This window comes from Pleurodeles waltl, chromosome 5 (genome assembly GCF_031143425.1).
Source record: "Pleurodeles waltl isolate 20211129_DDA chromosome 5, aPleWal1.hap1.20221129, whole genome shotgun sequence".
Taxonomy (NCBI): Eukaryota; Metazoa; Chordata; class Amphibia; order Caudata; family Salamandridae; genus Pleurodeles; species Pleurodeles waltl.
The window spans coordinates 1,333,931,422-1,333,959,323 of record NC_090444.1 but is presented as its reverse complement, the minus strand read 5'-3'; the positions used below and the strand labels follow the sequence as shown (position 1 = coordinate 1,333,959,323).

Below are 27,902 nucleotides of genomic sequence, written 5' to 3'. Positions count from 1 at the left end.
TGGGACCTTGGTACTGTCCTCTGTGTTTGGATGAGGCCTTGCTGGGTGGGTAGTACGACTTTCCCCTGCTGCATGCCGGCCCCTTCTTGACCTTGGCAGGTGGCGGAATCTGGTGGACCTTCCCATCTGTATTGTGGCACACTGGCAGCTCTGACAGGTGCCCCCTTCGATCCACCCAGACTTGCAGGGAGCACAGCAGATGCAGATTTGGTGGCTGAGGTGCTGGGCTGGGATCTAGACATCCTGGCCCTAGGGGAAGGACGGGGGGAGGTGTAGGGAAGAGGTTAATGTTAGCCAGGAAAAGTTTTTTGACACACTGGGATGGGAAGATGGATGGGGTGTAGGAGTGGAGGAAGAGGTAGTGGTTGGAGGAGGTGCACGTCTGCTGAGTTTGGGTGAAGGTGCATGGGCTGGAGGCTGTTGTGAGGTGGATGGCTGTTGAGTGGGTGTGTGCCTGCGTTTGTGTACTTTGGGAGGAGGGCTCACATACACACTGGGAGAGGACACAGGGGACATGTGAATGGTTGTGGGGTAGTGGTGATTGCTCATGAGCGGTGTGTTGTGATGGGCGTGCTTGTGATGGAAGCAGTGGCTGATGTAGTGCATGCAGGTGTGAGTGGAGAAGAGACTGGGAGGGAGGTGGAGGACGTAGAGGAGGGGGACACAGTGGAGGAAGTGGATGTTGGTATGTGTGCATGGGTACGATGCTTGGGTGAGTGCCTGTGTGATGATGTGCGGTGCCTATGTTTTCCTGGCCACTTGTGTGTGTTGATGTGTGTGCATGCTGGTCTGATGGTGTGCTTGGGATAGGCTGAGGTAGAGGGGATTGGGTCTGGGTAGTGGAAGTTGGAGGGGGGAGGCTGGACATAGGGATAATGGCTGCCATCAGTGCTGAGGCCAGAGACTGAAAAGCTCTCTGTTGGGCCGCCACGCCAGAAGGAATGCCCTCCAGGTATGTATTTGTTTGTTGCAAATGCCTCTCGACACCCTGGATGGCGTTCAGAATGGTTGACTGCCCAACAGTGAGGGATCTCAGGAGGTCGATAGCCTCCTCACTGAGGGCAGCAGGGCTGACTGGAGTAGGGTCTGAGGTGCCTGGGGCGAAGGGGATGCCCACCCTCCTGGGTGAGCGGGCACGGGAAACACGCTGAGGGGCTGCTGGGAGGGCAGTGCTGGTACAGGGGGGTAGCGGCTGTAACTGTTGTTGGGGTGGCCACAGAGTTGTCCGCCACCGCCAGGGAGCTTCCATCAGAGGAGGAGTCGCTGTCACTGGTATCCCCTCCTGTCCCCGTCGAGAAGCTCCCCTCCTCCTCCGTCCCACTGGTGCCTTCACCCTGTGTGGATTCACCCTCATTGGCCATGTGCGATGCAGCTCCCTCGGTCGCCGGTGCCTCAGCTCCTCCTCCAGATGCTGCTAATGCACACAAGGACAGGGTGACAAAACAAGAAGGGGGGAAAGACAGAGGACACACATGGTCAATGCCAGCAACACCACTACCGTTGGTGGACACAACACACACTGAGCTGCCCTATGCACTAGGCCTTGCCCAACCAGTCACTATGGTAGTCACCACCCCATGGGGTACAATGCCCAACACCAGCACATGCACACCTGACACCCACAGGACCCTGCACACTAGTTGCTACCCAATTGTACCATTGGGGTAGGGGTGCTTCAGAGCCTGCAAACAAGGGACCTACCCTGGCATGATCGTCCTGGCCTAGGGGCACCCACAGCCCACATCCCCCACCCAGCTAGCTCCTAAACTGCGCAGAGTCACCTTTCTGAAACTGTACTCACCCCCTTGTGACTAGTGTGATGCCCTCAAGCGCCCATCCAACTCCGGATAGGCCACCTCCTCCGCAGTAAAGGCAGGAGCCCTTTCCCCAGACACTGTAGCCATTGTCGCTTCCAGACTCAGGTCACAGCAGGACTTGCAGTGTAGGTTCTCTCCTGTTGATGGTCAGGTATCAAGTGAGTGAAGAGATAGAAAATGGCGGGCACGTCCGCAGCGGTGCGTACTGTCACCGCTGGCGTACATCGCCATTGGCTCCTAGGACCCATAGGGCCCAATGATAACCAATGCGGAGTTGCGTGGAGGTCTTCGACCGCCTACCACGAAGCTGCACAATGCCAGCGCAGTTACCTCATTTCCCTTTGTCCCTCCTCACGGGTCAGGCAGCCACCATTTCAGGGAGCGCATGGCACCTAACTGCGTCACAGCACATATTGGCACATATACTGACTCACGATTTAACACACGGATTCTGTAACATTAGTTCAGACACAGTTGTGCTATCTGTGGTAAATGACCTTATGCTCACCGTTCTACTCCATAGGTTACAACCGCTGAGGCAGCATATGAGATGGCGGCATCCTCCGGTATAAAGACCCCTGGTGGACCTGTCGACAATGGAAGACAGACACATCATAATCACATACAGACTTGGTCGTGCCACAATCCAAGAACTGTGTGCCCAATCGGAGCCAGACCTGATGTCAGCTATCCACCAGCCCACAGGTATCCCCTCTCTTGTGCAGGTCCTGTCAGTGCTCCATTTCCTGGCAAGTGGCTCCTTCCAAACTACAGTGGCCATGGCATCAGGGATGTCTCAGCCAATGTTCTCAAACGAGTTGAGCAGGGTGTTGTCTGGCCTGCTGAAACACATGCGCAGCTACATCATGTTCCCCCAGATGGAGGAATTGGCCACAGTGAAAGCTGACTTCTATGCCCTGGGACATAGCCCCAACATCACTGGTGCCACTGATGGGACACATGTCGCATTTGTCCCCCACCCCCCAGAGAAATGAATACGTGTACAGAAATAGAAAAAGTTACCATTCGATGAATGTGCAAATGGTGTGTTTGGCGGACCAGTACATCTCCCATGTGAATGCCAAGTATCCTGGCTCTGTGCATGACGCCTATATCTTGCGAAATAGCAGCATCTCTTATGTGATGGGCCAACTCCAGAGGAACTGGGTGTGGCTAATAGGTGAGCCCAAGGTACCCACACAGTAGGAGTAGGTGTCTGGTATGGGGTAGTCCCTAGAGGGTTAGTGTGTGTCTAACAGGTATCCCTCGATATTTGCAGGGGACTCTGGTTACCCCAACCTCTCATGGCTACTGACCCCAGTGAGGAATGCCAGGACAAGGGTAGAGGAATGCTACAATGAGGCACATGGGCAAACTAGGTGGATTACTGAGAGGACATTCGGCCTCTTGAAGGCCAGATTCCAGTGCCTCCATCTGACAGGTGGCTCCCTGTACTACTCACCCCTAGAAGGTGTGCCAGATCATCGTGGCATGCTGTATGTTGCACAACCTGGCATTGAGACGCTAGGTACCTTTTCTGCTGGAGGATGAGCCTGGTGATGGTCTTGTGGCAGCGGTGGAGCCTGTGGACAGTGAGGAAGAGGAGGCAGAGGAAGAAGAAGTTGACAACAGGACAAACATCATCCTGCAGTACCTCCAGTGACACACAGGTAAGAGACTGTAACTCCTCTTCACATATCAGTTTACTTTAGGACATTGTACATGGCTGCCTCTTAACCTCGGTCTATGGATACTGACTGTTCCCTTTGGAGTTCCTTTTTTCAGATCTGTGTACCCCATTCTGCCTTCTGCTATGTGTACTGCTGCCCAACAACTGTCATACATTGGTATGAGCAAATGAACATATACCCTGCAATGCTTTGCTAATGTTGTAGTAATACATGTGTGAATCATCAGACTGACTCCAGATTGGTGTTTGATTAAAGGTGTTTATTTAGGTGCTAATGGGTATAGGGGTATGTGCAAGGGGCTGGGGTGATGGTGGAGGAAGGTCCATGGTAGAGTCCAGTCTCTTGGTATCACAGGTGCATTGTCCAAGGGGGCATAGGAAGTAGAGCAATGGCAGTTGAAGGTGAACAGGGTAACAGAGTGGGACAGAAGGGTGACAATTAGGAGGGTCCTATTTCCTGGGGGGAGTCTTGGCAATGTTCTCTGGCTGGATCGCAGGGACCGTTTGCGGGGTGGCTCTCCTTCTGCAGGGGGTGGGATGCTGGTGGCCTGTTGGTCCTGTGGCAGTGCCTCCTGTCCACCAGCGCCGGCGGAGGTGGAATGCTGTTCCTCAGTTTGGCTAGTGTCAGGGGCCCTTTGTTGAGCCACTGCCTCCCTCATGGTCTTGCCATTATCAGCCAGCACCCCTGCTATGGTGTCCAGGATGGTGTAGATTTTGGTGAGGTCATCCCTGATCCCCATGTACTGTCCCTCCTGCAGCCGCTGGGTCTCCTGAAACTTGGCCAGTACTGTGCCCATGGTCTCCTGTGAATGGTGGTATGCTCCCATGATGTTTGAGAGTGCCTCGTGGAGAATGGGTTCCCTGGCCCTGGCCTCCCCCTGTCACACAGCAGTCCTTCCAGCTTCCCTGTTGTCCTGTGCCTCTGTCCCCTGAACTGTGTGCCCACTGCCACTGACCCCAGGTCCCTGATCGTCCTGGGTTAGTGGGGTTGCCTGGGGTCCCTTTAGTGGTGGACACATTGCTGATTGACGTGTCCTGGGGACAGTGGCATGGGCCCGCTGGGTGGGTGCTGTGGTGGTGTTTCCTGAGGGGAGAGGCTCTGTGGTGGGTTGGGACTGTGGCAGGGGAACCGACTGTCCAGAGGTCCCAGATGGGCCAGGCTGGTCATCCTGGTCCAGGCGTGCAGAGCTGTTGTCATCACTGTGGGCCTCTTCTGTAGGGGGACTGGATGTAGCTGGCACCTCCTGTCCGGTGACGTTGGGTAGGGGTCCTGTTGGGATGCATAAGCATTGTTATCGTATCTGTGTGTGCCATCTTGTGCAATGGGTGTGTTTCCCTTATAGAACTGTGCTTTCCCTGTTGCCTTGGCCTTGTGTGATTGCTGACTGTGTGGGGTGGGTGAGTCTTTCTAGTGTGCATGCTGTGATGATGGGTGTCCATGCAGGTCTGTGATGGGTGTCCATGCATTGGTGTTGCATGCAGGGCTTGGTATTAGGATGTGTGGGTTGTGATAGTGGGGTATATGTGAATGTGAGGTGGTGGAGTGATGGGGTGAGGGTAGGGGTATAAGTTAGTGACGGCATGCAGGTAGGGTGGGGGTGGGGGGATACTGTGGTAAAGATTTGACTTACCAGAGTCCAGTCCTCCTGCAACTCCTGCAAGACCCTCAGGATACATGATCGCCTAGACTTGCTGCTCCCATGTTGTTAGTTGTGGGGGAGGAGGTGGGGGTCCACCGCCAGTCTTCTGTACTGCTATCTGGTGTCTCAATACCACGGAATGCACCTTCCCCCTTAGGTCGTTCCACCTCTTCCGGATGTCACCCATGGTTCTTGGATGCTGTCCCACGGCGTTGACCCTGTCGACGATTCTCCGCCATAACTCCATCTTCCTTGCAATGGAGGTCTGCTACACCTGTGATCCAAATAGCTGTGGCTCTACCCGGATGATTTCCTCCACCATGACCCTTAGCTCCTCCTCAGAAAACCGTGGGTACATTTGATGTGCCAAGATGTGGTGTGAGTGATATGTGTGAGGTGATGTGTGGGTTGATGTGTTGTGATGTATTATGTGATGTGCGTGGACGGTGTATGAGTGATGGTGTTCTGTGCCTCTGGGTGAAGGTGTGCTCTTTGCTTTTCTCTCTCTGCTTGATCTAATTTTTTCGTTGAAAGGGTTGTGGGTAATGTGGGTATGTGTTTTATAGTGGTATGAGTGTGAGGGTGTGGTGTGTGTATTGGTGTCATGTGTTTGTATTTTGAATTGTCCAATATTGTGTAGTTTTGTAAGTGTGTGTGTATTTTCAGTGCGGCGGTGTGTACTACCAATGGTTTACCGCGGTTGAAAGACCGCCGTGTTGATTTGTGGGTTGTGATACTGTGGGTGTGTTCCTGTTGGTGTGACGGTGTGGGTTTTGCTGACCTTTGGTGTGGCGGACTTGTGTGGGTGCCTGTTTTGTGGTGGTATTCTCTGTGTGGATCATAATACCCGTGGCGGTTTACCGCCACGGTCATGGTATGTTGGCAGCCGTCAGGACAGCGGTAGGCGGCATTTACCGCCAAGGTTGTAATGAGGGCCATTATCTGGTAGAGACAATATCTAGCTGCAGCTTCCTTACAGCCCACCCATGCTTCCCTGCTCTGCAGACAGATTTCTAGGGCTAAGGCTGTTCTCCTTTAAGGGTCCTAGTTGTGACACACATCTGTCAGTTCACTTCATGGCTCTGCATTTCTGGTGTTGAAAGATGTGAAAAGTAACTGAAGTCTGTGCGCCTTGGTAGAGCCTCTATAGGTTACTGCAACATCACTTCCAGCGCCAATGATGCCACAAGGAACCAAACAATGCCACCCAAAGGCGCGCAGGGGTTCTGCTCACGCAAAGGTTTCTGGATCCAGTCTGATGCCTGGGAAATCCAAAGGTGAGGAATCTGCAGCTAGAAGTTTTTATTAGATCTGAGAAACATTCCTGCCCCTGCCCAGATGACAAAGCTATTAGTCAACTAAGAGGCAGGTCTGGGCTTATGTTACCCTATATGTGGGCAAGATCCTTATTATACATCAAGCAAATGTTTAGTCTATTAAAACATATAAAACAGTTTCTGCATAGCAAAAATACTGAACTTTGAAGGTGCCCTCATAAGTGATAAGGAAGTAAAATGCAGAGAGGAACACAAAATTTGAGACCAGATTATGGTCTAGGACATTACATCTAGTTTGGGTAGATTATAGAAGTCACTAGACCTGCAGGTCTTGTAACATTTTTATGATTTTACAAGACCTTTGGTAGGTCTTTGGCTGCTCAGAGATTATTCAAAAAGTAAGTGGCACTGTTAAACTTATTATAACTGAGCTCCAAAATTGCCATGATCTGTACTAAATATTACTCAGGCCTATATGCCCCCAAGGCTCTATTCACAGATAGCTGAATATCTGGATGACATTGCTATGGCTTGGTTGGGGTCTACGATACATTACCAATTAATGAACCCCTGTCACTGGAGGAAATATATGAGGCCATTAAGAGTCAGGCTGCTGGTGAGGCCCCAAGTTAGATGGCCTTAGTGCTTAGTTTTACAAGGCATTCGCCTCAGTCTCAACATGCATTTCGAGCCCGAACTATGCCATAACATGCCTGACAAACACCTTTAGGAGTTGATTTGTTGCCACTGATGGAGAAAATGGCAAACTGCCCTTACAACAGATGATCTGTGATAAGAGGAGAGTGGATTTCATGCCACTGTTTTGTAGGGGGAGGCCCCTTGTTGGAACCTGCATACCTGTAGCCCCAGTGATTGCCCCTCTAGGCTCTCCTACCATATCCCCTGCTTACTTGATGGTGGTAACCCGCTGTTCTTTGGTAGGAATGGGCTTTGTCAGGTTAAGTGGGGTTTGCCCCTCCTCTGAATTGCTGCCTGAGAAAGAGCCACTGAAAGCTGTGCCATGGAGACCAACACTTCATTCTGCTGTCCCCATATACTTTGTTTTCTCCAGCATCTCATCGATTTGAGGCCCCAAGGGGTGTTTGCGGTCAAATGGAAGGCTGATGCTATTGCACCTCGGATTTAAACCTGGCGATACAATGACAGCTGTGACATTGTAGAAAGAAGCTGGTGTTTATCACTCTGGAGGCTGTACATGCAGCATCCAATGCACAGCGTACACTGGCACTAGAGATGCTTTTGCCCTCTGGTCCCTTTTTCTCCCCCCTTTTCCAGTGCCGCTCAGGGAGGTATTTGAGGAGAACCTCCATCTCCTCCCACTGAAACCTATAGTAACAGGATAGGAGAGCAACCAAACTGGTTATTGGCCACTGGTAGTTGCTCCTACCATCGCCCTCTTGCTTTCCTTATCTGGAGGGTGAACATCGCTGGTGATTTGAGCAAAGGTGTGCTTGCGGGAAGTGTATACTAATAGGGAGTCTGGTGGAGCCTGCCCCCTAATGAACGTGGGAAGAACGTATTACATTTCTTCTGTACTCTAGGGGGAAAAACTCCGGTCTTAAAGGGCTCTTCAAAACTTTTTGGGGCAGATTTTAACATCCCTTTCAACATGGAGAGAAACTGGAATGACTGCTCCGATTTGGAGAGCATCTCCATGATAAAGTCCTACTCCTTCTGAACAACATGCATATCCATCTTGTGGTAGGTGGCTGAACACTGATTTACCTCATGGTAGGCCGATGTATCATCTGAAGTGGAAGTCCTGGAAGAATAGATTCAAGCCTGGGTCACCTTATCCTAGTGGGTCTACATCACAAATCTCCCACAGATCTTGCAAAGGTCCCTTCATCATTGGTTTATAATATGGATCAAAGGGCTTGTAGTGGTTTGCCTGCAGAAATGTTGTATAGGGTGACCCCTGCAGGGAGTCTGATGGAGGGAGAAATGGCAGGTGGGTTGTGGAGGGGCTGGGGTGAAAGGAGTAGGGCAAGGGTGGGAGAGAAGCAAGGCAGGTGGCCACATCCCTGTGTCTCTATGGCAAATGATCCTGTTGGGAAGGCTTAGGAGCAGTTGCTTTCTCAATTGTGATTTTTTCTTTTTTGGAGTAATAGGGTCTGATGACAGATGAACCCTGGCAGAGGTCTTTCCAGTGAGCTGATCAAGAAATAAGAGCTTTAGTCTAACGTTAAGTTCCTGCTGAACCAGCTCAAATATTGGTGCCTCAGCTTCCCCTTCTGAGGGTGACATTTCTTGAAGTCCAAAATAAGTTCTGTGTGTACCACAGGATGGCATGGCCACACATTATGCAAAGCCCTGTACTGAATGGTGGAAGCATCAATTAGAAGATGCCTTCACCTCTCTCCATCAGAGATTTTCCTACTTTCTTCAACAGCACTCCATACTAATACAGTCCCATACCCTGTAACCACAGTTTCAAAAGCTTAACAGTACAATCTTCATCTTAATCAAGATTTGTACGTTGGAGAAACAGGCCATTAGTCAGTGAATGTTGTACGCTGATAACTTTCTTGTAAAGTTGCATGCCTACACAACATAGTAATGTTTTGGTTGACAAAGCCAGACTCTCAAGGGTTTAATGCAGAGGACGTGGTGTGAGGATGGAGCCTTGTAGGTTTTTAGGGGCTGCCTTAAGGGCTCAATATACAAGAGCCTATGATAAATGTGAATCTGAGGCTACTTGCACGACCTAGATTGTGGCGTTTTTCACAGTGCATGTGAATAAGAACCAAAAAAGGTATTCTTGGCGCAAATGGAGATAAGAGAGTAGATGTTGTCTAGTGGATATGCAGCTGGAATTGAACCAGGGGTCCTCAGTTCCAATCCCATCTCCAGCACTTTTCATAAAATTGTGATTCTGGGAAAATCCTTTAAACTGCCTCGACCTAAAATTTAAATATATGTGAAATGTAATGTAAATATAAAATTTAAATCTGTACACCTCATTAGATGTACAAGATAAAACTCCATTAATATACAGCACTTAGGTTTGCACTATACAAACACCTATATATATATATATATATATATATATATATATATATATATATATATATATATATATATATATATTCACTTAAAAAAACAAAGGTTACAGGAACGTTATTGTTAGGCTCACATTTTTAAACATACAAAACCACAGATGTTCAACTGTTATAGTTAGATTTAACTCAAGTAACTATAACTCATGTCCAAAGGTAACTATAACTCGCACCCCTGCCATGCACAATTTTTAAGTCAAAATTGTTACCGCAAATATTACATGAATATTATCAATGATGTTATCAAAGATGTCATGTCTGCCGTCATTTCTGAGGTAATTAGCAGTGCATGGCGAAGGCGTGAGTTATAGTTACCTTGGGGCACGAGTTATACTTACTTGAGTTAACTTTAACTATAACAGGTGAATTTCTATGGCTTTGTACAATTAAAAAGTGAGCAAAACTTTAAAATCCCTGTAATCATTTTTTTAACATATAGTAATTTTCATTACTATACGTTAATCTAACTACAGCCACGCACGCCCTTCTGCTGCGCACGGCGATGGTTGGCCTCAGGGCCAACCCCCTACCCAACCCTGTGCCATGCACAGCCTTCACCAGTACGCAGAGGAGGTTGCCCACAAGGCCTGGCCTGCAGTGAGACACTGCGTCCAACCCCTCTAATCACCCAACCCCACCATGCGCATGGCCCTTTGGCCATGCACAATGGTAGCTGGCAGCATCCTGCCTCTCTGGGTGTGAGAATAGGTGTAAGAGGGTGTATGAGGGTGTGAGAGTACGTACATCATTGTTCTAGTGGGTGCATCAGTTTGTGCTCGTGGGCCTGTGAGTGGGTGCATGAGGGTTTCAGTGGGTCTGTGAGTGGGTGGAGGGGCTGAGTGGGGCTGTGAGTGCGTGCACTAGGGTCTGCGTGAGTCTATGAGTGCATGACTGTCTGAGTGGGTATGTCAGTGGGTGCATAAGGGTCTGAGTGGGTGCAGGATGGAAGAAAGATTCAAAATGAGAAATTGAGAGAGTGAGATAAAGAAAGTGAGAGGGACAGCAATAGGGGTGTTTTTTAGAGTTTGATGAATGATACACTTAGAATTAGATATTTCTGGACACAATGAAAAGAAAAATGCATTTGTCAATTAAAAAGAGTGCCATCACCTTTTATTATGAACCCTAAACTTTTAAAGTAAAAAATAATTAAGGTAGGGAAATCACCACAGACACACCTGGACTAGAACCCTCAACTGTCCGCATGAGGGTCTGTAGCCTTAGCCATTATGCCACAGTCTCCCACGCTCTTTCATCCCAATATGGGACAGTGAGAGACAGAGAGTGGGAGAACCACATGGGGGGCCCCAAGGTCCCCACAGTCCTAGCCAGCTCCCAGTGTTCCGTGTCCAGCGGGAACCGACACTCCTCCCAGAAGCAGGGAGCTGCTTCAAGTAGCAGCCCCATGCTTCTGACAGCAATGTTTTCATCTGTCATATTTGCGTGCAGAGAAGACAGATGAAAAGTCCGCCTTCTGACAGAGGGAGCTGTTTGACAACTCTATCTGTCATAAACCGGACTTTGTTTGCTTTTGTTTGGTGGGAGCTGTTAGCTCTCACCAGGCAAAACCAAACAGCTATGTCCTGGGTGTGGGCAATTCGGGACATAGCAGGAGCTGGCCCTGGGAGGTGGTGGTCCCCAGGACCATCAGTGTCTCCTCAATGGGGGGGCATTTGGCCCCCCTACACCTAGCACAGCCCTCAGGAGGTGGTGACCACAGGGCTCTGAGCTCTGAAACAGACCCCCTTAACTTTTTTATTGAAGCTCCGGGGATGGGGGTGGGGGTGGGTTGGGGGGGCGGTGCGGAGGATAAGGCGGGTGGCAGTCCACTGGGCTGCACGGGGTGGGGGCCTGAGTTGGGACAGGCACCCCCTTTATATTTGTGAAAGCCCCATTGAGGCAGTGGCTCCTGGGGCTGCGAGGCGGAGACCATTTGGCCCCCCTGCACCACATTTGTTTAGTGCCTCAGGGAGGTGGCAGACCCCAGGGCTGTGGAGGGGGGGGGCAGCCCACCTCACACCACATTAGTTTAGTGCCCCAGGTTAGTGGCAGTCCTCGCGGCTGCTTGGGGGGCTGTGTGGCTCCATGCACCATATTTGTTTGTGCCCCAGGCTGGTGGCGATCCCCGAGGCTTCTTTGGGGGTGGGGGGATAGGGTCCCCCCATTCATTTTGACCAAAGCCCTGGAGAGTTGGCAGTACCCAGCCCGAGGGGGGTGAGGGGGCGGAGGGGGCAATAGTTGGCCAGGCAACCCCTCCCAGCATACGTAAATAAATGCCCTCTGGAGTTTTCGCCAGATCCTCTGTGAATCGCAGCAAAATGTAAAAAGAATTGTTGTTTCACTCTGGGGGTCCCTCTGGGATCTCAGCACCCAAGGTAAGGGATCAGGGTGACTCTACGCAGGCCTCTTTTTTTTTTCTTTTTTTTTACTTTTTTTTATGGGACTCGGCTGAAGCCAAGTCCCAAGACTTCTGCCAACACTTCCTGGTTTGAAGTGTTGGCAGCCAATGAGAGCTGTGCATTTGCCGTGCACGAGCTCTTAATCTTCACAGAGCCATCGTGGCTAAAGTTATACAAATGTAATTTCTCTTTAATATCTCCAAAACTACTGGATGGATTTATGCCAAATAAGGGAAAGTTTAATCTGAGTACCGCAAGGTAGTTTTCTGCCAAATTTGGTGTAATTCCGTCCAGCGGGTCGGGCTGTAGTTGTGTCTAAATGTCCTATGGGAATTAACATGGGAAACACAACTTTTTTGACCCCCCCCCCTTTTTCTCGGCCCCCGCTTGACGGATCACCCCGAAACTCTTTGTGTGCAACAAGATTCATCAGTGCACTTTTTGGGAAAGTTTTGTGAAGATTTGTCAAACTGTGGCAAAGATACAAGCAAGTAAAAAAAAAATTTAAAAACGCTTTTTCTATGGAAACTTGACCCTAACTATAACTACCTAGTGGTTGACTGCCACTAGGTTATTTATATATATATATATATATACATACATATATATATATATACACACACACACACACACACACACACACACACACACACACACACACACACATATAAATAAATAAATACACACACAAACATAGATAGGGTTTTTTTCTGCTAGATGGCAACTGCCCTTTACAGTATCCTTCCAATTAATGGGAAATGGCTACATGGTGACCAATAAAGCGAATGTGTGGATCTTAATCTTTTTTCTTTAATAAGAACAGATTCTGCCCTACATCAACAAGGAAAGAAAGAGGGGCAAAAGGAGCGGACGATCTCAGGATTGGGGATGAGTGTTTTGGAGGACGTGATTTCTAGAGTGAGGATATTGTTCTTCTCTGTAGTGGCTTTAACTGAGGGCACATTGCTAATAAGGTCATCAAGAGTCAGAGGATGAATGAATGCCAGGTGGGAAAGTCTGGGGAAGCGATGTGGGAGTTGCCAAATGAATGAATTGTTGGTGAGGTTTATGATGTCTGATGATGCTGATGATTTGGAAAAGTAGTGATGTATGCAAGTATTCCAGTACTTTTCCTCTGAAAGACGTCTATGAAAAACTACTATCAAGACCTAAAAGTCTCATAACTGAAAAGGCCAGGGGGCTTGAATAGCGGGGCAGTTTGGAAAAAAATATTTTTACTTTAACTATTCTTTGTGCACTGGAGATGTTCTTTAGATCTTAGAAGGTACACAGATGTAGAAAGAAACCCCATCTTGATAGGTCAACCGAAAGAGAACAGCTGTCTAACTGCAATGCAGATTTGAAGAGAAAAGGCTTGGTAACTCAAGGCTTGGTGACTAAAAAATATTTAAGTGCAAGACAGAGTAAAGATACTTCAGGCTTCTTATTTCCTGATGAATAAAACTAAAACAGAGTCCTCACTAAAATATATGCTAAAGTGATCACAGTTATAATTTCCCAAATTGCTCATTAGCTTACCAAAAGCAAAATATGAATAGGACTTTGATTCCTTCAGGCTAGCTGTTTCATGCTATCCAAAAAGAACCTGGCAGAGGAAGATGTAAATGCGTTTTTTCACACCTCAGTAGTAAATCATTAAGGGGGTCATTACAACCTCGGCGGTCTTTTAACAAGACCGCCGAGGGACCGCCGTTAGGAAGACCACCAGTAGAGGCGGTTTGCCGCTCGGTGTATTATGACCGTTGGCTCCCCACCGTCGTTTTTCCGACGGAGAGCCGCCAACAGCCATACGTGCGGGCGGCGGGGAAGTGGAGGTTGCTCCGACTCCACCACCACGCCAACAGAGCACCGCCCAGCTAATCACGTCCTGTGATTTTGCGCGGCGGTGTTCTGTTGGCGGTGTGGTGTCGGCAGAGCTGCCCCCATGGCTCCCGTCCCCTCCCGGCGGATCGACGGAACAGGTAAGTCGATCGTCCATTAGGGGAGGGGGTGGGGGGGTGTTGTGTGTTGTGTGGGTGCATGGGGGTGTGCGTGTGTGTATGTAGGGGGGTGTGTGAGTGCGTGTATGCTTGCGGGGGTGTTGCGTGTTTTTGGGAATGAGTGCGTGTATGTCTGTGGGTATGTCTGTATGGATGTGTGCGTGTATGCTTGAATGTGGGTGTACGTGTCTGACTGTGTGTGTGGATGTTGGCATGTATGTCGGTGTGTGCGCGTGTATGTGTGTTGGTGGTGCCTGCGTGCGTGTTGGGTGTGTATGTGTAAGGTAATGTCGGGGGTCGGGGTGGGGAGGGGGGCCCTGCCACCTTTGGGGGGTGGCGGGGGGTGTAGGGGAGGGAGTCGGGGTGGGTGTGGGGTGTGGGAGAGACCCCTATCAGTGCCAGGGAAGGAATTCCCTGGCACTGATAGTGCTTACCGCCATGGATTTCATGGTGGTTCCTACCGCTGGAAATCCACGGCGGTAAGCCGGGTCAAAATACCGGCGGCGGTATTGTGACGGCCGCCGGGCTGGAGACCCAGGTCTCCAGCCCAGCGGTCGTCTCCGCCCTGGCGGCCGGAACGGAGAACCGGCGGATGACCATGGCGGTAACGCCATGGTCATGATTCCACAAAGTAAGACCGCCAGCCTGTTGGCGGTCTTACCGCCGGTTTAACACCGACCGCCAGGGTTGTAATGACCCCCCTAAATGTCACCTAAAGCCCGGTTAACTGTAAAAAACGATGGACAAGGAAGAAAGCCTATCACACTCTATCTGTTGCTACTATTCTGATGTATTTGGGTACACTTTAATCCAACATGCTTGCTCCCTCATATAGTATCTGCAGCAGTGTGTTTTTATCCAACATCCAGAGAATACTGGTTGACTTCTGGGCTAGTCTAGCCTTCCTATGAGTGATTCTTATTTTACTTGTAGTCTGACAGAAATGAGCTAGCTCAGGAATCATCACGCTACCAAGACGGGAAGGGAAATGGCAAACCTGGATGCCATATATTTTCTTCAACAATATTGCCACCATCCAAAGTAATTTTCCTTCAAAATGAGGGAATACTTTAGGGCCTCCACCTGGATGTGAGGTGCTACAACAGAATAGTTGTAATGAAATATATGCAAAAAGATGTTCAAAATCTTACCTCTGTTTGAAGCATTTCTATTTCTTTACTGGCATCCCTTAGTCGACTTGCATCTTTGTCTAACAGCTCCTGATTTTCTGCAAACCACTGCAGTCTCTTATTCAGACGACTAATTTCTTGTTTGTATGATTCTTCCATGATCTTCATCTCGTATGATTTATCACCTAAAATTAAACATTTTGACTTTAAGTAAACAGAGAGAGATTTGAAATAAACAACCATTGGGTGGCATTTTAAAATTCTGAAAACAGCAAAATGGTGTTGGAATAACATTTTATTAAACAACTGATTAACGTTTAGAAAAGATGTGACATTGTAACATTAGGAGCCTTGCCTTGTTGAAATGCCCTGAGGAGTATACACTTTTTTGCATCAAGCAAACATAAAAACACATTTGATGAATGCCAGACTAATGTTTCATCTGAACAGGACCATGTTCAACATCACTTTATCCCGACAAAATATGGACTTTACCTGAAGCGTGGATTATCTGGGCCTTTGCAAGATCTCTCTCTTTTCTTATTTGACCAATATCCACTTCAAGAGACTGCTTGTCTTGCTTGAGTCGCTTTACCTCCTCCAACAAATCTGCTTCCACCTTCTTTAATAGAAAGAGAAAACAGACTGTAAGAAAATACATTTTCAGAAGACATATACAAATTATTTATTCTAAGGAATTCCTAATTATACAAGGAAGTCCTCAGAGACACATGAGTCCTCAGAGGGCTGTCCTCCAATTAGGTCTTGGCACAACATTCTGCAAGCTTGCAAAAATGATGGCAATGCCTATAGTTTATAGTTAAATGAACTAAATGTGGAGTGGCATTCTGAAGTGACTCTAGAAATCACCTTTGAATGCCTACGTGGCTGACAACTAAGGTTGGTTATCTTCACAACAATTGTTTTCACATGTTATACACTCAATAGTTCACATTCCAACTATGATCATGAGAGAAAATGCCTAGACATTGATGAGGAAGAAAGGGCACTGAAAACCACCCGTGAAAATGCACCCATCATTAAAGCTGATATTCGCTGTAAACTGAAGTATACATTTGGGAAAACATTTTGTATAACAATTCCCTCACGCTCCAAAAGGTGGTGTCCTGCCACATCGTTCTATCACATGCCGCTCGGTCCCACACAGACGTGACTTCAGGACCATTACATACACTCCATCTGCTTGCACTGGTGTCAGTTTCTTTCTGGGTTCTGCCCATCCCAACAGACATGGAACCTATAGAAATTAATATGAAACAGTGTGAAGAACTTTTATGTGATAGAATCTTATTAAAACTGGACTGTATGAGATCATTCCACAGAACAGAGAGGAGAGAAGGTAGGTGAGGAGTCTGCAGTAAGAAAGGGTCTCTACCAGAAAAGGTGTTACCAAGAGTAAGTAACTTGTTCTTCTGCCAGATACTTCTAACTGCAGGTTCTTCGCCTTTTGAATAGATACCAAAGTAGTAGCTCACAGGCTGTGGGTCTGTGGAATGACTCAGACCAGGAGATCCTGCAGGACAGATCAGGGGAGGTGCATGTCCCGCCAGTCCTGGCTATCCAGGCAGCAATGCTTGGTGAACGTGTGGACAGACACCAAAGCTGCAAACTGGCGAATGTTTAGAACTGGCACAAAGCACCACCACAGTGGTCCCAGCCTTTTCTCTGGTGGAATGAGCATGCAGGCCTTCTGGGAGCTGGTTTCTTGTTAATTCATAGCAGATCTTAATATTTAATAGAATCCAACTAAACATGGTTCTTTCTGTATCACTTTGCACATTTTGTCCCAGAAAAACAGTTGGTCATCTTGCCGAAATTCTCTAGTCCTCCCGAAGTAGAAACAAAGGGCCCTCCAAAGATCGAGGCAATGTAGCTGTTCCTTCTTTGATAGACAAAGTGGTGGATAAAATGTTGACAAGGTGATGGTTCTCCAGGAAAGGGCAGGACTACAGTAGGCAGGAATACTGTTTTTGTTTAATGAGTAATTTGTACAGAGTAAAGGTAAAAAATGGTGGAACTGAAGATAAGGCCTGAAGGTCACTCACTCCTCTAGCAGATGTTATGGCAATGAGGAACACTGTTTTATCTGGTACACGTAAAAGGCCTTAAGGGCCAATAACTAACATTTAAATGTGGTCACAGTAAGGCCTTGCTTAGTCAATGATAAAGAAAATAACAAAATATCAGATAGAGAAGCTTGTAAGAGTTGAATATGACAAAAATAACACAAGGAAACAAACTTCTCCCAGCGTACTGCGTAGATAAATTTAGTTGAAGGACACCTGGCTACCAGAACAACACCAACCACCTCGGGGAAAGGCTGTTTGTCATCAACTGTTGCAGCTCAATGTCCACATGGGGAGGAATAGGGGGTCATTCTGACCCTGGCGGTCATGGACCGCCAGGGCCAACGACCGCGGAAGCACCGCCAACAGGCTGGCGGTGCTTCTGGGGCCATTCTGACCGCGGCGGTACAGCCGCGGTCAGAAAAGGGAAACCGGCGGTTTCCCGCGGCCCCAGGGAATCCTCCACGGCGGCGCTGCAAGCAGCGCCGCCATGGGGATTCCGACCCCCTTCCCGCCATCCTGTTTCTGGCGGTTTTCACCGCCAGAAACAGGATGGCGGGAACGGGTGTCGTGGGGCCCCTGGGTGCCCCTGCAGTGCCCATGCCACTGGCATGGGCACTGCAGGGGCCCCCTAACAGGGCCCCATTAAGATTTTCAGTGTCTGCTTGGCAGACACTGAAAATCGCGACGGGTGCAACTGCACCCGTCGCACACCAGCAACTCCGCCGGCTCCATTCGGAGCCGGCTTACTCGTTGCTGGTGCTTTCCCGCTGGGCGGGCGGGCGGCCTTTTGGCGGTCGCCCACCAGCCCAGCGGGAAAGTCAGAATGACCGCCGCGGTCTTTTGACAGCGGTACGGTCTTCTGGCGGTTCCCGCCGCCCGCGGGGGTCAGAATGACCCCCATAGGTTGTTCAGGCTTGGATGAAAGACTCAGCTCTGCTGTTGCAGCAGGAGATCCTCCCGTAGGGGCAGCCCCTTTGGAGGGCTTGTGCTCATGGCCACAAATTCAGGTTACCACACGCTTCTTGCAGAGTCCGGAGCCACTAGGGTGACTTGGGCCTGGTATCTTGATTTTCTTGGGTACTCTGGGCAGGAGAGGTAGAGGCGGAAAGGAGTAGAGCAGTTTTTAGGCCCAATTTAGTCAACTGAAGAAGTTACTGAAGAAGACTTCCTTAGGAATTCCAATGTACAAAAGTTGGAACACTGCGAGTTCCCTGCAGTGGCGAATAGATTGACCCAGCGTTCTCCACATTGCTGGAAGATGACCTGTGCCACCTTTCAGTGTAACTGCGATTTGTGATCTGCTAGGCACCGTCAGTGGAGTTCATCCATCCTGACGTTTAAAGATCCTGCCAGGTGTTGGGCAATCAGGGAGCTACCCTGAGTGTTCAACCACTTCCAGAGACACAAGGTTTCCTGTCACATTACACATCACCTCTTCCACACTGTTTGTTGCAGTACCACATGCCTCTAATGTTGTTTGTAAACAACTGTAGCCATTCTCCCTTCATGGTCGGGAGGAACGCTATCAGAGCTAAGTGAATCACTCATAACTCAAACAAAAATGGATGTGGAGGGAGGTTTCCGCCAGAACGTGAGTCCTCTGATCTCCACCACTCCCAGGTAACCTCCCCAACTCACTAACCGTCCATCTGTCACAAGGGTTAATTCTGAGTAGGGTAGGGAGTGGAGTCTGCCGCTGGTCCAATCATGGTCGAGTAGCCACCACTTTCACAGTCTGCTCCCATACCTGGATGGAATCTGACAAATTTCATTGTTGCTGAACCCATTAAGACTTCAGATCCACTGCAAAGCCCTCATATGTTCCACCTGGTGTAGTCCACAAGCAGAAGACAAGAGGCCCAGAAGACTCAGAGCCAACCTCATTGAGAACCAAGCTTCATGTTGAAACATCAGGATCACAGCCTGAATGTCTTAGACTCATTGAGGTGGAGGTATGGCTCTGAATAGCACTGTATTCAGGAAGGCTCAGATGGACAAGTTACTTACCTTCAGTAACGCATTAGTTGGTGGAGACTCTATCTAGCTGCAGATTCCTTACCTTAGATTTTCCTGGCGTCAGCTTGGAATCCAGAAGTTTTGCTGGGCAATACCTTTGTACGTGCCACCGAGTGGCGTCATTTGAATCCACGTGGCGTCGTCGGAGCCGTCTGTGATGTCACGGTCGCCTATACAGGGAGTGCAGAATTATTAGGCAAATGAGTATTTTGACCACATCATCCTCTTTATGCATGTTGTCTTACTCCAAGCTGTATAGGCTCGAAAGCCTACTACCAATTAAGCATATTAGGTGATGTGCATCTCTGTAATGAGAAGGGGTGTGGTCTAATGACATCAACACCCTATATCAGGTGTGCATAATTATTAGGCAACTTAACAAAAAACAAATATATACCCATTTCAATTATTTATTATTACCAGTGAAACCAATACAACATCTCAACATTCACAAATATACATTTCTGACATTCAAAAACAAAACAAAAACAAATCAGTGACCAATATAGCCACCTTTCTTTGCAAGGACACTCAAAAGCCTGCCATCCATGGATTCTGTCAGTGTTTTGATCTGTTCACCATCAACATTGCGTGCAGCAGCAACCACAGCCTCCCAGACACTGTTCAGAGAGGTGTACTGTTTTCCCTCCTTGTACATCTCACATTTGATGATGGACCACAGGTTCTCAATGGGGTTCAGATCAGGTGAACAAGGAGGCCATGTCATTAGATTTCCTTCTTTTATACCCTTTCTTGCCAGCCACGCTGTGGAGTACTTGGACGCGTGTGATGGAGCATTGTCCTGCATGAAAATCATGTTTTTCTTGAAGGATGCAGACTTCTTCCTGTACCACTGCTTGAAGAAGGTGTCTTCCAGGAACTGGCAGTAGGACTGGGAGTTGAGCTTGACTCCATCCTCAACCCGAAAAGGCCCCACAAGCTCATCTTTGATGATACCAGCCCAAACCAGTACTCCACCTCCACCTTGCTGGCGTCTGAGTCGGACTGGAGCTCTCTGCCCTTTACCAATCCAGCCACGGGCCCATCCATCTGGCCCATCAAGACTCACTCTCATTTCATCAGTCCATAAACCTTAGAAAAATCAGTCTTGAGATATTTCTTGGCCCAGTCTTGACGTTTCAGCTTGTATGTCTTGTTCAGTGGTGGTCGTCTTTCAGCCTTTCTTACCTTGGCCATGTCTCTGAGTATTGCACACCTTGTGCTTTTTGGCACTCCAGTGATGTTGCAGCTCAGAAATATGGCCAAACTGGTGGCAAGTGGCATCGTGGCAGCTGCACACTTGACTTTTCTCAGTTCATGGGCAGTTATTTTGCGCCTTGGTTTTTCCACACGCTTCTTGCGACCCTGTTGACTATTTTGAATGAAACGCTTGATTGTTCGATGATCACGCTTCAGAAGCTTTGCAATTTTAAGAGTGCTGCATCCCTCTGCAAGATATCTCACTATTTTTGACTTTTCTGAGCCTGTCAAGTCCTTCTTTTGACCCATTTTGCCAAAGGAAAGGAAGTTGCCTAATAATTATGCACACCTGATATAGGGTGTTGATGTCATTAGACCACACCCCTTCTCATTACAGAGATGCACATCACCTAATATGCTTAATTGGTAGTAGGCTTTCGAGCCTATACAGCTTGGAGTAAGACAACATGCATAAAGATGATGATGTGGTCAAAATACTCATTTGCCTAATAATTCTGCACTCCCTGTAAAGGCACCACTCAGCCGAGTGTACATCAATTCCTTTTCCACTAACTTCCATCCTTTCCAGAAGCACAGAGCCATGGAAAGAACTAACAGTTTGTCTGTGAAAAAACTAGGGCCCTGAAAGGGACAATTCCTTACCCTATTAGAAGTATCCACAGAGTGGGGAGGCATGGGTGGGTGTAAGGAATCTGCAACTAGAGTCTCTACCAGATAATGCGTTACCGAAGGTAAGTAACTTACCCATCTGATAGAGCTGCAGATTCCTTAACTTACAATAGATACCCAAGCCATAACCTCCTGGCGGTGGGCTGCAGACAAATCTCCTTATACTTAAAAGTCATGTAGGACCCAAAAAGCAAAATCCCCATCTCTACTGACCTGATTGTCGCTGCAGTATGGTCCTGCAAAAGTGTGCAATGATGCCCATATTGCTGCCTGACAGATATCCAGGACTGGAAAACCTTGTGCCAGTGCAGTGGTAGCAGCCATGCCCCTGATGGAATGAACCCTCAGGAGGCTGCTTCTTGGCAAGCGCGTAGCAGATCTTAATGCAGAGAGTTTGTTTCTGCACTGCCCAACCCTTCTTTGCTCCCATGTACCCCACAAAGAGTTGATCATCCACCCAGAACTCTTGTATGGGGTCAAGGTAGAACAACAATGCTCTTTTTGGGTCCAGTTGGTGGAGTCGCTCCTCTTCTTTAGAGGGATGTGGTGGAGCAAAGAAGGCAGGCAGGGTGATGTTTTGACCCAAGTGATTGCCACTAAGAAGGCTGTCTTGATGGTGAGCAGCCGGAGGGGACAGTTATGTAATGGATTGGAGGGAGCAGACATGAGAAATGTGAGAACTAGATTTCAGTCCCACAGAGGCATAACAAAGGGTGAGGGGGACACATATGTACAAGCCCTTTGAGAAATCTATATAATATAGGTGAATTGAATAATAAAAGCTAATCAGGCAGCCAAAGTAACGGTGATAGGGGGGAAAGATAGGCTTTAAGAGTGCCCAAAGCAGAACCCTGATGGGCAAGGGATAAGGGAATAAGATAAAGATAACAATGTCAGAGGAAGAAGCAGAAAGAGGATCAGTAGATCTTTCTGTACAATAATTTACAAATTGTTTCCAACTGCAGGCATACATCGTCTTAGTGGAGGGACGCCTGGCTGCCAGAATAACTTTACAAACTTCGAGAATAAGGTAGAAGGCTGCCAACTGTTCCCACTAAACCTCCACGCATAAAGGGGCTGAGTTGACAGGTTTGGGTGAAAAACCTTCCCCTGCTCCTGCAACAGAAGATCTTCACAAATTACAGCCTGACTGGAGGATCGATGCTCATTTACAGAAGCTTGTGATACCAGACGCTCCCTGCCAGTTCAGAGCAAACAGGATTACCTGGGCCCAGTTTTTCTTGATCTTGAAATCTCTGGGCAGAAGTAGTATGGGCAGAAAGGCGTACAGGAGGCCTGAACTCCACTCACAACGAAAAGCGTTGCAGAGCGAGTGCCGCCTTGGAAACTCCAACTTGCAATACTGCTGACAGTGTGCATTCTCTGTGGAGGCGAGTTAATCTAACCAAGGCTCTTATGCCTCCTCTGGATGGAGACACCACTTGTGATCCGCTAGGCATCGCCGCCTGAGTTTGTCTGCCCTGACATTCAGAGAACCTGACGGGTGATGAACCACCAGGGACCACCAGGGTTATGCCCTGCTGTACCGGCCATGTCCAGACACTTGACAAAGGGTCCACGACCCCACACCGCCCTGCTTCTTGCAGTACCACATTGCGGTAGTGTTGTTTGTGAACACTTGCACCATCCTCCCTTTTACAACAGGAAGAAATGCTTTCAATGCCAGCAGTATCGTCTGGAGCTCCAGTAAGTTGATATGGAGTCTGGATTACACCAGAGACCAGAGAACTTTGATCTCCACCTCTCCCAGATGGACCCATATGTCACTACTGTAAGATCTGGTTGGGGAAGGGAGAGGAATCTGCCTCTGACCCAATCGCAGTTCACTAACCACCAATGCAGATCTTTTGCAGTTTCCTCCGAGATCTGGACCATGTCAGTGAGATTCCCCTGATGCTGTGCCCATTGGAACTTCGGCCCCCAGTGCAGAGCCCTCATATCCCATATGGCATATTTGACTAGCAGGATGCAGGAGGCCATAAGGCCCAAAAGCCTCAGAGTCTGCCTCAACGAAATCCAGGACAGAGGCCGAAACATCAGTATCATAAACTGAACATCCTGGACTCACTGTTCAGGAGGAGCTGCACAGTGTCCAGAACAGCTCAGATGAAAGGGAGCTTTTGAGAGGGAGTCTGTAGTCTGAAGGTGGGTGACGACAGCCTGGGGTGAAGGAGCCTTCAACAGCCAGTCGTTGAGATAGGCGATGATTGAAACCCCTAATCTGCACAGATGAGCTTCTACCACTGCCACCACTTTGGTGAACACCCGAGGGTCACTGGTGAGACCGAAGGGGAGCTTGGTAAACTGAAAGTGCTCGTGGCAGGCAGGATGGGGTTGTGAAAATATGCAAGTCCAACGCTACCATCCAGTCTCCTTGGTCTAGGACAGACAAGATCTGAGCCAGAGTGGGCATTTTGAATTTCTCCTTTTTGAGGAAGAGATTTACGTCCTGCAAACCTAGAATAGGTCAAAGTCCCTTGATCTTTTTGGGTATCAGAAAGTAGTGTGAATAACAACCACTGCCTACTTCTGACATCGGGACCCTTTCTATGGATCCCTTGGCCAACAGAGCCGAAGCTTCCCCACACAGCAAGACAATGTGATTGTCTGTCAGTCATTCTTTTAATCAAGGCATAGAGGGAGGGAAAGACTGGAAGGGGAGGGAATAGCCCTTCTGTATGGTCTGCAAGTCCTATCTGTCCAATGTAATGGACTGCCAGAGAGGGAGATGAAATTGAACCCTCCCTCCAACTGGATGCGTGTGGTCTTGCAGAATCTAGGAGGACTTGGGCGCTATAGAGGGTGGGGGCTGGGTGGTGGACGACTTCTGGCCAGACTCTTTGGGTCTGAAGGTACCACAACCACGTCCCCACACAGGATGCTGACCTAATGGAGGACAGAAGGTGGTCTGTGGATGGCATGGTACCCCGCCCCTTCTGAAGCCTCGAAAGGGGCGTAAGACAGACTGGCGAGGAGATGCTGAGAGGTCCAAGGACCTGGCCATAGCCAGATAATCCTTGCACCAAGTGAGCCTTTTCACCAAATAGATGGGACCCATCGAAGGGCATATCCATAAGGTTTGCCTGGACATCCTCCGAAAAGCCAGATGTACGAAACCAAGCGTGGTGACGAAGGGCCACTGTCGACAAAATCGCTCTACCCAGCAAGTTAGTTGTGTCCAAACCACACCTGATAATAAACTTGGCTGCATCTATCCCATCTTTGGCTGCTTGTGAAAGAGTGTCGCACATGCCCTCCGGGACCTGAGGCAGCACCTGCGCCACCATATCCCATAAAGTATGGGAAAATCGGCCTAACAGGCATGAGCTGTTTACTGACCTCAATGCCAGGCTGGAGGAAGAAAAATCTTCTTCCCAAGCTGGTAAAATCTCTTGGATTCCCTAACCAGGGGAGCGGAAAGGAAGGCGCCATGGGAAGTGGAGGCTTGGACCACCAAGCTCTCTGGGGTGGGGTGTTGTGTGAGGAAGCTAGGATCACTCGGAGCTGGGCGACTGTAGGGAAGCATCCTCTTTTTGGCATGGTTACCCCCACTTTTTGCCTGCTGTCAGTGTGCTTTGACTGTGTTCACTGTGATCCTGCTAACTGGAACTCCAGTGACTGTGCTCTCTCCCTCTAAATATGGTTGCTTAGGACTTATCACACCCCACAATTGGCATACTGATGCCCCCATATAAGTCCCAAGTATATGGTACTTAGGTACCCAGGGCATGGGGGCATCAGGGGTTCCCCATGGGCTGCAGCATGTGTTATGCGACCCATGGGAGCCCATGCAAAATGTTTCTGCAGGCCTGCCCCTGCAGCCTGCGTGAAAAGATGCATGCACCCTTTCACTACAGGCCACTGCACCAGGTCACTATAAGTCATCACTATGGCAGGCCCTCCAAGCCCAGAGGGCAGGGTGGAAGTACGTGTGTGAGGGCACACCTGCATAAGCAGAGGTGCCTCTACGAACTACAGCTCCTTTTCCGGGTGTGGGGAAGCCATTTTACTTGTGTGCTGGACACAGATCTGTGTCCAGCTACATAATGGTAACTCTGAACCTGGGCATGTTTGGTATCAAACATGTCAGAATCATACCCTAATACTGTTGCCAGTATTGGTTGTATGATTACATGCACTTTAGGGGCTCCTTAGAGGACTCTCTGCATTGCTCCTACCAGTCTTCTGAAGTTTTCCAGGCAGCCTGTGCTGCTGCCACCCCACAGACAGGTTTCTGCCCTCCTGCTGCTTGACCAGCTCAAACAGAGGAAGGCAGAACAAAGAATTTCCTTTGGGAGAAGAAGGCAACACCCTCTCCCTTTGGAAATAGGTGTTACATGGCTTGGGAGGGTTAGTCTCCCCAAGCCACCGGTATGCTTTGAAGGGCACAATTGGTCCTTGACCCCCGGTCCCTGCTCTGCCGCAAAACTGGACAATGAAAAGGGGAGTAACCACTCCCCCGGGATCCATCACCACCCCAGGGGTGGTGCCCAGAGCTTCTGCAGGTGGCCACTTGATTCTGCCATTTTTAATCCAAGGTGGGCAGAGGCCCTGGGAACATCTGAGTAGCCAGGTCAGACAGGTGACATCACAGCCCCCTCCTGATAGGTGAGCACCCTGATAGTTTACCAGTCCCCTTCCTGGCAATATTTGGGGTCTCCCTCTAGGGTGGGTCTTCAGATTTGCCATGCAAGATACCAGCCGGACTCCTCTGCATAATTTACTTTATCTTCTGGCCACCGAGACTGCAACTGGACCCTTCAGGAACTGACAAGCTGCAGCTCCAGCAACGGCTCCACTTTATAACATTGTTTCTCCAGCTCCTTCCAACAACTGCAACATTTTCCCGGCAGTGCATCCTCTGAGGGTGACGAATCTTCAGCCTGCATAAGAAGCAAGAAGAATTCTCCCTTGGAGTGAAGGAGTCACTCCCACGACTGACTGGGTGGATCCTCTCTACTTCCAAACTGTGTGGATCTTGCATCACAGGTGGTGGTCTGGAGTGGTCCCCTTGGTCCTCTCTGCCAGCTGTCCAACTTGGGAGACGTTAAACCATTGCCGCTTCTTGCAGGACAGTACCCCTGTGCATCGCGACTCTTGCAGCTACCACAGTTTGTTGGCTCTAATTTCAAGGGATCTTCAGACTCATTGTAGCCCCAGCCCCCAGCACTCTTCTCTGCAACGAGTAGTCTCCTGTCTGCTGCTTCAGTGACGTGGGACTCCTTTTTAGGTGTGCTGAGGGGGCCTCACTGCGACTCTGCCGGTTGCCTGTGGAGGCTGCATCCACGACTTCTTGCTCTCCTTACTGCTGGGGGTCGCCTGGGACTCCCCTTTGTTGGTTGAGCCCCCTCAGACTTTCCTGGTCCCAAGCAGCTTTGCAAATCTTCTCCTGCAACTCTTGCCTTTGCCATTGCTTGCTGGTGGTTTTTCCACACCACTGATGGACTGCAACCCTTCTTCCGACGTGGGGCATCGACTGCATTACTTGTGGAACTCTTCCTCTTCTCCTGTGCTGCATAGCCAACTCCTGGTCTCCATCGTCAACCTGGTACTGCATTTCCAGAAGGGTGGGTAGTGGCTCTTGTCCTAACTGGACACCCCAACTGGAACTGGACTTGATGTCCTTCATTTGCAGGTCCTCCTCTGTCTGGATCCATCTTCTATTTCTTCCAGTCTTGCACAGCCCTTTAACAAAGTTTCTCTGTGGGTTTGGGAAAAAACAGGCACTTACCTCTTCTCTACTGGTCACTGGGGGGCACTCTGATACTTACCTTTTGGGGTTCCTAGTTCCTCCAGCTCTCCTCTACAGATTCCACCTACCTAGGTAGGGGTCCATCATTCGCATTCCATTTTTTAGTATATGGTTTTGGCTCCCCCCAGGGTCATTACTGTGTATTGTTATTGCACTGTTTTCTATTACTTTCTATTCTCATTTCTGACAACGCGGTGTATATAATAGTGTGTACTCACCTGCTAGTAGAGCATTGCCTATATAGTATTTTAATATTTGTGTCACTAAAATAAAGTACCTCTATTTTTGTAACACTGTGTGGTTCTTTCATGCGTATAAGTGCTGTGACTGTGGGTGGTATTGCATGAACTGTGCATATCTCCTAGAAAAGCTTTGGCTGCTCATCCACAGCTACCTCTAGAGACCCTGTCTTCCTAGACACTGTCTACACTTCACTTATAAGGGGATACCTGGACCTGGCATAAGTACCACAGGTACCCACCACACACCAGGCCAGCTTCCTATAATATCTTTTTCACTTTGAGTAATAACACTTCAAGAACATCTTTTGTTTTTCCCATACATTGTATGTCTGTTAAGAGTGGGTCTCGAAAAGTGGCACATAAGCATGTGACTTTGCTAAATTGAAAGAAGAGAAAAGTGGTCATGTTGAAAGTCCCTCAAACTGTCACAGTGTGTATTTGTGTGTAAGCATGTGACCTAGACATTGGTGTGGCTGCCATTGTAATGGTCCAGAGGTGTATATGTCTGCCTTCTTCCATGTGCCTAAATCACATACTGTTCTGGACTTCACTTCAAGAAGCTACTTTCAGGGTACTGGCGAGCTACAAGTAGCTCCTGAACTACCCGTTGGAGACCCCTGGTCTAGAGAATAGGCTGCCGAATGTGTGTCTCAAAATCTGATCGCACAATCAGATCCTCCACTGGCTCGGTGAAGTTGGTTTTGGAGGCGTAGAAGGCAATGGCGTAGGTTGTCAGGAATCATGACGTCGTACCCGGTGCTGTTATTGGAGCCATAGGTAATTTCGGAAGACATAACCAGTCTCTGAACAAGGTTTAAGGACACAGCTGAGTTTGAGGATGAAGCTGGTGATGATAAA

At 48.8% G+C, this 27,902-nt stretch overlaps 1 protein-coding gene across 1 annotated transcript in view; it reads right to left on the bottom strand.

The window, feature by feature from the left end:
* The window catches only part of CEP162 (centrosomal protein 162), a 697,428-nt gene that overhangs the window by 225,892 nt on the left and 443,634 nt on the right, over positions 1-27,902 (bottom strand). Inside the window, exons 19-20 of the mRNA XM_069235591.1 lie at positions 15,529-15,655; positions 15,055-15,218 (exon numbers count right to left, since the gene is read on the bottom strand). Coding sequence (XP_069091692.1) covers positions 15,055-15,218; positions 15,529-15,655 — 291 coding nt within the window. The remainder of the gene's footprint in view (positions 1-15,054; positions 15,219-15,528; positions 15,656-27,902) is intronic.